Source organism: Alligator mississippiensis, chromosome 2 (assembly GCF_030867095.1).
Source record: "Alligator mississippiensis isolate rAllMis1 chromosome 2, rAllMis1, whole genome shotgun sequence".
Taxonomy (NCBI): Eukaryota; Metazoa; Chordata; order Crocodylia; family Alligatoridae; genus Alligator; species Alligator mississippiensis.
Genome location: NC_081825.1, coordinates 228,392,056 through 228,401,811, shown reverse-complemented (window position 1 = coordinate 228,401,811; position 9,756 = coordinate 228,392,056). Strand labels below are relative to the sequence as shown.

At 50.8% G+C, this 9,756-nt stretch overlaps 1 protein-coding gene across 1 annotated transcript; it reads left to right on the top strand.

The window, feature by feature from the left end:
- The first annotated feature begins 199 nt into the window (after nucleotides 1-199).
- PSMC3 (proteasome 26S subunit, ATPase 3) lies at nucleotides 200-9,347 on the top strand. The gene is made up of 12 exons (XM_006267780.4): nucleotides 200-335; nucleotides 410-490; nucleotides 4,995-5,120; nucleotides 5,416-5,520; nucleotides 5,683-5,745; nucleotides 6,745-6,882; nucleotides 7,272-7,415; nucleotides 7,587-7,735; nucleotides 8,292-8,388; nucleotides 8,513-8,658; nucleotides 8,864-8,945; nucleotides 9,119-9,347. The coding sequence occupies exons 1-12, from the start codon at nucleotides 309-311 to the stop codon at nucleotides 9,227-9,229; spliced, it is 1,269 nt and encodes a 422-aa protein (XP_006267842.1). The 5' UTR covers nucleotides 200-308; the 3' UTR covers nucleotides 9,230-9,347.
- The last annotated feature ends 409 nt before the right edge of the window (nucleotides 9,348-9,756 follow it).

Genomic DNA, 9,756 nt, shown 5'->3' with positions numbered 1-9,756 from the left:
CCGCGCTCGTTCCTGGGCGGGGCCTGCTCCGCCCCGCCCCCTCCGCTCCGAGCAGCGCTCGTGGGCGGCCCCTGCAGCTGGCCCCGCCTCCGCGCTGTCCCTCATCGACATGGCGGCGGAGCCATCACTCAGCAGATTTGGCCGCTGTCACGTGACCGGCGGGGCAGGTTTCTACGCAGCAGATTCGACACGGGGGGCGGGGGAGGAGCAGCGCGGTCCCGTAGCGGCCGGGACAGGCTTTCCCGCCGCGGCCTAAGACGAATCCGCGGTCTGTGACGCCGGGCCGCGTTTACTCGCACAGAGCAAGAATGGCGTCGGTCTGGGATGAGGCCGAGGTGAGGGGGCCGGGGGAGGGGGACAAGGGATGGGGGTGCTGGGAGCGGCCGCTGACCACCCCGTGCCCCCCCAGGACGGCGTGGGCGAGGAGGTGCTGAAGATGTCCACGGAGGAGATCGTGCAGCGCACGCGCCTGCTGGACAGCGAGATCAAGGTGAGCGCCCAGCCCGGCCCTAGCAGCAGCAGCCCCGGGGCTCCTGTCGGCGAGCGCGTCCGGCTGCTCAGGGGCGCGGCCCGGCGAGGCCCAGGACCCCTCAGGCGGCGCCTCCCGGGCCGCACGTCACAGACTGCAGAGGGCGGCGGGCACCGGCCGTGCCCTGCTCCGTGCCGCCCGCGCGCCCTCTCCGCTTCCTCCTGCGCGGTGCCCAGCCTCAAGTCGCTGCCTGCTCCAGGCTTGTGGCTCTGCTGGGCCCAGGCCCGCGGCAGCTGGGGTGCAGAGTGGATGCTGGAGGGGACAGTGAGCAGGATGTGGCTTTTCCTCTGTTTCCCACCAGCAGCCTCCAGGTGTAGGGCCCAGGAAGCTGTGATTCAGAGGCTGTGCTCCTAATTTACCCCTGTGCTGGATTGCTACCAATGCCCCTTTGCTCCAAGGATTTGTTCAGTCCCCTTTTGAACTATCGGCTTCCACAACACCTCGTGGTAGGGAGTTTGCTCTGTAGACTTGCCACTTGCAGGCCGTTTTTGTTGCAGGTTGCTGCTGTGCTCAGCATTTGTGCCTGTCCAGTGCCCTAACGAGCTCCAGCCTAGAGAAGGGGTATTTAAGGGAAGGACGAGTTTAACTCCATTAACTTGGGTGTTGGAGTTGCCCCTGGCCAGATCTGAACTGTGGGGCTCCTTGGTGGGCTCAATCTATGGGGCTGGCAGCAGCAGTGGAGCAAGCAGGCATAGAGATGTAGTTCACTGCTTCTTCTGTACTGGGCACCTTGGCCACAGATGACTGGATAATGTTTGTTAGGTAGTTCCACACTACCCTTCTACTTCTTGGGTTTAAGTAATGGCTCCTTAAACAAGGTAGACTGATGGGGGATAAAAATCTGAGCTCTGTCTAGATTCACACTCCTACTATATTACTACAGAGAGAAAACTATGGCTGTGATTGCTGCTGCAGGTGAGGCCTCCGCTGATCAGTTAGGTTTGGTCCACAGCTGCCTGAAAGAGAAAATGGCTCCCCTACGGATGCGAGCAGGTGTTTCATTTATGTCGGGGAAACACTCCGCTTTCCTGAAGCAAACGTAGGCCTGCAGGTGTTCAGGCAGCCTGTGGGGCAGAAAAGACAGCAATTCCACCATTAGCTGCTGGCTTAGCAACTTTGCCACTGAATTTTTCTAGCACCATGTGCGATGTCTGTGGCATTGGGACCCTGAGTATTCCACAGTGCGTGGATCCTGATACCCAGGGCCGGAGCTCGGGAGCCAGGTCGACCCCGTGCCTCCCTCCCGGACGTTAGGGCGGCTCGTCTCCCCCGCGGGAGCAGCCCGCCGCCCGCGCCCGGGGCCGCCCGGCCACCGTGCAGGGCACCGGGGAGAAGTAGAAATCGCGGCCGGGCTCCTGGAACTCTCGTCCGGCCAGGCCGCCCGGCCCGCCCCCGGGCCGGAGCACCAGTCGACATGGAGCCAAACTCGGGGTTGACCCTCTCCTGCAGCAGGGTCCTGCCCCGGAGTTTCCCCTGTCCGACCTCCTGGAACCCAAGATGGGCATCTAGGGTCCCGAAAACCGTGTCCCCGAAAATCTCCGCGAACCTTTCTTGGCAATATTGTAGATGCGGCACCCGGCCCAGCCACCGGGAGCAACCGCCGAAAGTGTCCGCCCTCCTGGAGCGAAGGAGGATACCCAGCCATGAGCTGACAGAGCACCCAGATTAAGGAGACCAAGCAGGGGGTGGCTCTATGGGTGGCCCCCTACCCAGTCTAGCAATCAGCAGGACCACTTGGTGCAAGGGCTGTGTTTCAGCTGTGTGAGCAGAAGAGTTGTCTACTGTGACTGCCCTCTGGCAGTGTGCTGGCAGGAGGGCAGAGGTCTCCACAGTACCACTGATGCGGCTGAAGCATGGACTCTTGCTTGTGACAAGAAGCTGCATTCCCATGGCTAGATCATGGGCAAGTGCTGGTGTTCTGGCTGCAGCCCCAAGAACCATCTTGCTTCCCCCTGCTCTTTGAACCATCCTGGTGAGCTATGGGATGGTTCAGGTGGTAGGACCACTGGCCTATGCGCCTTTAATGGTCCTGGGTGTCTCTGGGAGTGTGCAGTGAGTTGAGGGTGTGCCAGAGGTCGGGGGTAGAAGAGTGGTTGGTTACTTGCTCGAGCTGGAGCTGGAGGCTGTCTTTCAGCATCTGCTAGCTGATCACTAACAGCCTGCATCTTCCTGGGCAGGGGAGAGCACAAGCTGTCAGTGATCAGGCTCCCATCTAGGTTGGAGGAACCAAAGAGCAACCCTCTCTTGCCCCTGGCAGGAGAGCTTACCACAGTCTAGTTCTCCAGCTAAGGAGCTGGAATGCCTCCATAGCCCCCTTCTCACTTCACTTTCATGGTGCTGGAAACTTCTGGTGTTCAGATTGAATGCCTGTCTGGATCCTGAGGTCATCAGTAAAAGGCAAGACTGTCTTATCTTTGCCTCGTGTTAGATGACTTGCTGTCTGAGAAAATAGGAATGCACTGCTTTCTCTTGGGAAACAGTTGTTGTGCTCGGTCTATACTCAAAGTTTTGAACTCTCACTCATTTTTCTAATATCCAGTTGCCCTTTAAACATAGGATCTCAGTTTATCAGCCTCTGTACAGGGAGTCTTGTTTCATTTAATTCAAAAGGTCATGACTGGTAGACTACTGAGGCCTGTAGTAGCCTCAGTGCTCTCTCTTGTAGTGGTGATACTTTGCAAAGCACTCTGAGCTCCCAGGAAGCAGGTTTTTACAAGGACGTGTCCTACAGCATTCTCCCTGGTAAGCTAAGGAGATGCAGTGTAAATCGGGGTGTCAAACTCATCTGGCCCTGTGGGCTGGGTGAATGGCTTGGGGGCTGGTCCACAGATCCCTACCCATGCCTGATCCAGTGCATACAGCACCTGCTCAGGCTGGTCCAAGATACAGGCCTGAGTAAGGTCCTGGGCTACTCCACCTAAGGCACTGCCCCCCACAAGTGCCACGTGTGGCACAGATCACTGGGCAGCTCCACAGTCTGTATGTTTACACCCCTGGTCTAGATGAAAGTATTGTAAGGTGCTTAACTGCTTAGATCATCACACTCAAAAAGCAGTTGTCAGTAGCTTGATGTCCAGTTGGGAGGCAGTATCAAGGGGTTCCCCAGGCATCTGTCCTGGGCCAAACATTCATTAATATCTTCATTAATGGGCTACAGAATGGGTTTGAATACCTGCTTAGCAAATTTGCAGATTACACCAAGCTGGATAGAATTGTATTCTCTCTAGAGAATAGGAATAAGATCCAGAGTCACTTTGATCAACTGGAGAAATCATCTGAAATTCACTGAATTAAATTCAGTAAGGACAAGTTTGGTATCTTGCACCTGGGATGGAACTATCACACATACAAATACAGACTGGGGAATGACTGGCTAGGCTGTAGTACTGAAGAAAAGAACCTGGGGGTTACAGTGGACCATAAGCTGGACATAAGTCAACAGTGTGCTCTTGTTCAAAAAGAAAAAATCCAATAGCGTATAAGGCTGCATTAATACGAGTGTCACTTGCAAGTCAAGGGAAGTGATTCTCCTACTCTGGTCCACACTGGTGAGGTCTCACCTGTACTGTGTCCAGTTTTAGGCACTGCACTTCAAGAAAGTTATGGACAAATTAAAAAGAGTAGCAGAGAGCAGGGAACATAAGAGGCTTAGGAAACATGAGTTACAATGAAAGCTTGGAAGGCCTGGAATGACTTAGTCTGGAGAAGAGAAGGTTGAGTTGGATTTGATAATGAGCTTTGTTTATACAAAGGATGGTGATAGACTTTTCTCTGTGGCCACAGGGGACAGATAGGACCAGGGACAACATTCTTAAGTTGCAACATGGGTAATTTAGGTGGGAGATGAGGAAGAACTTTCTAACTGTGGGCACTTAAGCACTGGGATGGACTGCCTATAGAGGCTATGGAATATCCATTCATGGAAGTTTTTCAAAGCAGCTTAGATAAATACTTGTCCAGCTTGGTTTGAGCAGGGATGTCTCTGCCTTGAGCAGGAGGGTTGGAATAGATGACCTCCTGAGCTCCCTTCCAGCCCCACTTTTCTAAAGTTCTAGGCAGATTGCTGTCTAGGCTTCTTTGCATGAATCTGTCCAGACAGTAGGAAGTGTATTGAAAGGAACCTGCACATAGGGAATGGAAAATTCACAGGGATGGATGTGCCAGTTGGCTGAAAGGATCTGAACCTGCCTTTCTTAAAGTAAATCTCTTTCCCTTGTTTTTGTCAATTAGATGACACATTAAGATGATAATTTTTGGGCACCAGAAAGTTGAGACCAGAATAGAGAGAGGCTGTGTAGCTTGATGCCCAAGAACCACTTACTGTGTTCTCATCTGTTTTGCCCTAATATTTTTACCCATCCCCTTTCTCCCAGTTCATTCTCATCTGCTGATTGGATTTCTGGCATGCTGTATTTGTTTTTGTATGTGGGCTTCTGAGGTTATTCCTTGTGTGTGCTAATTGCAGATCATGAAGAGTGAGGTGCTGAGAGTAACCCATGAGCTGCAGGCCATGAAAGACAAGATCAAAGAGAACAGTGAGAAGATCAAAGTGAACAAAACCCTGCCTTACCTTGTTTCTAATGTCATTGAGGTGAGAGCCTCATACTCTTCAGCAGTAATGTTGGGATCAGGCCCTACTTTCTGTACTGCTTTTATCTGGGATGGAGGGCATCAGTAGGATATGGGGTTTGCTGACTTAGGCAGAGGACTGGAAAATCAGGACTTCTGGGTTCTGGTTCTGCTTCTGCTGGTCAGTGGCTCTGGATCCCACTGACTTCATCTCTGTTTCCAAGTGGGAATAATTAGCAGGTTTGGTGGTCTAAAACTGCCTGCAGACCAGGTGTGCTGATTCTGCTTATAATGGAATCTTCTGTTCTGGTCCCCAGTTACTGGATGTTGATCCCAATGACCAGGAGGAAGATGGAGCAAATATTGATCTGGATTCTCAGAGAAAGGGCAAGTGTGCTGTGATCAAAACTTCCACCCGCCAGGTGAGTCCTAGATCTGTGGAAGTGTGGGGAGTGCTCTGTTGGGGAGAGCTGCACATGGCTGCTGAGGATGTTATCACATGGCTCAGTAATTACGTGCTGACTGACTACTGGGGAGATCAGCCTAGCCTGGTTGCAGTGCTTACTTGAATCTTTTCTCTACAGACATACTTTCTGCCTGTGATTGGGTTGGTTGATGCTGAGAAGCTGAAGCCTGGAGACCTAGTGGTGAGTGGTAACTTGGAGATAGTGAGCACATGGCACAAGCCAGGGACCTTGGTGCTTAGCCGGTTCACTTTCTGCTGTGGACGTGCTGTAATCCAGGGTGTCAAATATAAAGGTCAGATTCAGCCTGGAGAGGTGGGTTATTCGGCCCGTGGGACTTCTCCTTGGCTGAACCACCCATCTTTGTGGAGCTCGTGGTGTTCGCTGTTGTGGCTGCTAGATCCATTGTTAATCCTTGCTGTTTCAATGTAGCTCTAGAACCCAGGAGGTTAACTCCCTTTCCCTCCCAACCCCACTCACTACTGATACCATGATTTTAGTTGTCCCTGGTGACTAAGTTGGCAGGAAGAGAGAAGGGGGGGGTGAACAGCAGTGGCATGAAGCCACTACATTCTGGATTAACGCTGCTGCCACGGCTCGCAGGTTGTCAGCCGTGCAGGAAGCCCCGCAGTCTGGATCTGGCCTGACAGACTCCATGAGTTTGACACCCTTGTTCTAATCAGGTTACCGCTTGTTAATGAACCTGTTTAAACAGTCTAATGTCCAAAAGTCTGAGCTGGATTTACCAAGGTACTTAAGTGCTTGGTGGGCTTTATAAGGGAACCTAAGCACAGTTAGACTGAATTCCAGCAGAGTTGGTGGGACACAGGCATCTATCAGGATTTACAAAAACATGCAAGTGTATCTTTAGGCACTTAAATTCTGAGGTAAACCTACAGCCTGCTTGCAACATGCAGAGAGGTGCTGAGGGCAAAGCATAGGTTCCCTTCTCTTAGGTTCTAATTCAGCCACTCCTTCAGAGACCAAGGTCAGCAGTGGGTCACTGTCACAGAACTGTAGGGTGCTGGTTACTGAATGCTGATGTATATGCTACTAACTCCCAAACCATCATGCCTCAACAAGTCATTAGAACAACTGGTAGTTTCTTATTCTGTAGCTATTTTTGGAAAAGGCCTTCATAAAAAGCTTTTAAATCCTAGCTTCTGGCTTTGTGTTTTACAGGGTGTTAACAAAGATTCCTATCTGATCCTGGAGACCTTACCAACTGAATACGACTCCCGGGTGAAAGCAATGGAAGTAGATGAGAGACCTACAGAACAATACAGTGACATTGGGGGGCTGGATAAACAGATCCAAGAGGTGATAGCCTATGTTTAGTTGCCTGCTCCTCCACAGATTTTCCATGTTACCTGTGGCAAGACACGTAGTCTCTGGGCCTCAGTTCCTCAGTGTGTAATGAGTGCAAAAACTCTAATGAGTGCACTATTACTTTTCTACTTACATGATTTTTTTTTTTTTGTGGGGAAACAGTCTCAGTACTTCAGTTTTTGCCCTGTAGTATAAGAGATGATAAAGGTTCTCCAGACTCCTGTCTGAGAACAGCATAATGCCTTTCATTTTAGTTCTGAATTGAGACAGTATCCTGGTCTGGGAGATGGGTAGAGGAGTTGGACCTCTAGGGCTGGACTGAAAGCAGGGATGTGCAATCACAGAGTGGGCTTCTTGTCATACTATTTCCGTCTCTGCAGCTGGTGGAAGCCATTGTTTTACCAATGAATCACAAAGAGAAGTTTGAAAATCTGGGTATCCAGCCGCCCAAAGGAGTGCTCATGTATGGGCCCCCAGGAACTGGAAAGACTCTCCTAGCTAGAGCATGTGCTGCCCAGACAAAGGTAAGAGGGACTGGGTGAAGCGACCTATTCTGCCAGTTTTATCCCAGAAACAGAACTTAAAGCAGGGGTTGTAACTGCCGTGAAGGGAGTACAGCCTCTACAGTCTTTGTGTCAAAGGATGCTATGTCAAAGGAGTCATGGTCTAAGCTCTTTCTCTTATCTGCCCTCAAGGCCACCTTTCTGAAGCTAGCTGGCCCACAGCTGGTGCAGATGTTCATTGGAGATGGAGCCAAGCTGGTTCGAGATGCCTTTGCATTGGCCAAAGAGAAGGCTCCTTCCATCATCTTCATTGACGAGCTAGATGCCATTGGCACCAAGAGGTGAGAGAGAGGTTGTGCTCCAAGAACTGACGTGAATTTCCAGAATTCTTGCAATGGACAAGAACTGCTTAGCAGGGGTCTGCCTGGAGACACTTAACCTAGTTTAGCAGCAGAGTTGTTTTGAGGCATGTGCATCTTGTGTGAGGAGAATCTGATCACCTCTGTCTGCTAACTGTCAGACAGTTACTGTGTTTAGCCAGTGACTAGGATTCTTTTTCTTACCTATAAATTACAGTTCAACCTTTGTGCAAGTCCATTCTGCAAGAAATGCCCACATCAGGCACCTCTTATAGTTGCTAACTCACCTACTGTACAGGAAGAGAGAACTTTTTATGAGAATCGGATGATGTTAAGTCTCTAGTTACCCATCGGGATGCAGTTTACTGAGGCTTACACATGCCGCAGCTGTAGGGAGAGGATTCCGGGGTTCAGAGATTCTAATCTGACATAAAATAATATGGAAAAAATTAAATTCCACAGTAGGAGAGAGCAGGATGGTTTGAAAAGTTATGGGTACGAGCAGAGTTTTGACAGACTTTCCTTTGTTCTCTCCCAGGTTTGACAGTGAGAAGGCTGGTGATCGGGAGGTACAGAGGACCATGCTAGAGCTCCTGAACCAGCTTGATGGTTTCCAACCCAACACACAAGTCAAGGTAACTCCAGGGCTGCATCCAGCAAAGACAATTAACAGCTCCAGTGGAGCTCCATCAATTGAGAGCTGCAAGCCCTATGTAAGGGAGTTCCAGGAGTCTGAGAGAGATTCTTGCTCCTTATCAGGTAATAGCTGCAACCAACCGGGTGGATATCCTGGACCCTGCTTTGCTTCGCTCTGGACGGTTAGATCGCAAAATTGAGTTCCCAATGCCCAATGAGGAGGCCAGAGCTAGGATTATGCAGATCCATTCACGCAAGATGAATGTCAGGTATGGAAAAGGATGAGCCCAGCTTCTTTAAGGAGTGACTTCCTGAGTCATAGTTGTGGTGCACTACAGTATCACAAGATGCAAGTCCAGGGCTGTTGGCTCCTCTTTGCCATGGGCAGGACAAGATGCTGGGTGCCCTAAGGAGGCTGCACATCTTTGTCTTCCTGTGGAGCCTGTGTTCTCACCTGTTACTTACTTCCTGCAGCCCTGATGTGAATTATGAGGAGTTGGCTCGCTGCACAGATGACTTCAATGGAGCACAGTGCAAGGCTGTGTGTGTGGAAGCAGTGAGTATCCTTAGGCAGTCTGCTAGCTGCCCACAACCCCCTGCAACAGCAGAAGTTGAGAAAAAGGGTGGTGGGTAGTTAGCATGTGAGTTAGAACAGAGTGACTCAAAAATGGGAGATCTAGTGCCACCACAGTGCTTGCATTCCCTAACTACTCTCTTTTGTTGGGGCAGGGGATGATTGCTCTCCGGCGTGGAGCCACAGAGCTCACCCACGAGGACTACATGGAGGGAATCCTGGAGGTTCAGGCCAAGAAAAAAGCCAATCTGCAGTACTATGCCTGATCACTCAACTGCAGTCAAGGCAGGGATTGTGGCCTGGCCAGAGACAAGAGGACTGGACTTGTACAAGTTGTTTTACATGTCAGGAAAAAAATAAAGCCTTTTTTCCTTTAAAATCATACATCCTTGCCCTGATGAGGCTGCTACTGCTGGTGAGTAGTGGCACAACTCCAAGGGAAAAAGAATCCCCCCCTTCCCCCCCACCTGTGTAGTCACCCTGTCCTTAAAGCCTGGCTTCTGCTGGGACAGGATTCAATCCTGCTGTCAGTATCTTGTGGAGAGTAAGTAATGGAGAATGATATTTGTTGAAACAATCTCAGTGCTGCAGGGCAAAGGCAGCAAGGTCCCCAGCAGATCTGCCCCCTTTCACCTGTGTGGCCAATGCAATATATTGTAGCTAAGATGACACGATTTGATTTCAGATGGTTCTCAGCAGCCTTTGAGTAGGAAGCTCTGCTCATTTTGCAAGGGAGAGGCAGAAAGGTGGCTACAAGGGAAGAGTAGTGCATAGTAGATGACACGCAAGTGCT

Excerpts from the sequence above, each read along its gene's own strand:
- PSMC3 (XM_006267780.4), top strand. The coding sequence starts at position 309 with ATGGCGTCGGTCTGGGATGAGGCCGAG. Across the intron at positions 336-409 it reads CGGTCTGGGATGAGGCCGAG|GACGGCGTGGGCGAGGAGGT; the intron begins GTGAGGGGGCCG and ends GTGCCCCCCCAG. Across the intron at positions 5,521-5,682 it reads TCAAAACTTCCACCCGCCAG|ACATACTTTCTGCCTGTGAT; the intron begins GTGAGTCCTAGA and ends TTTTCTCTACAG.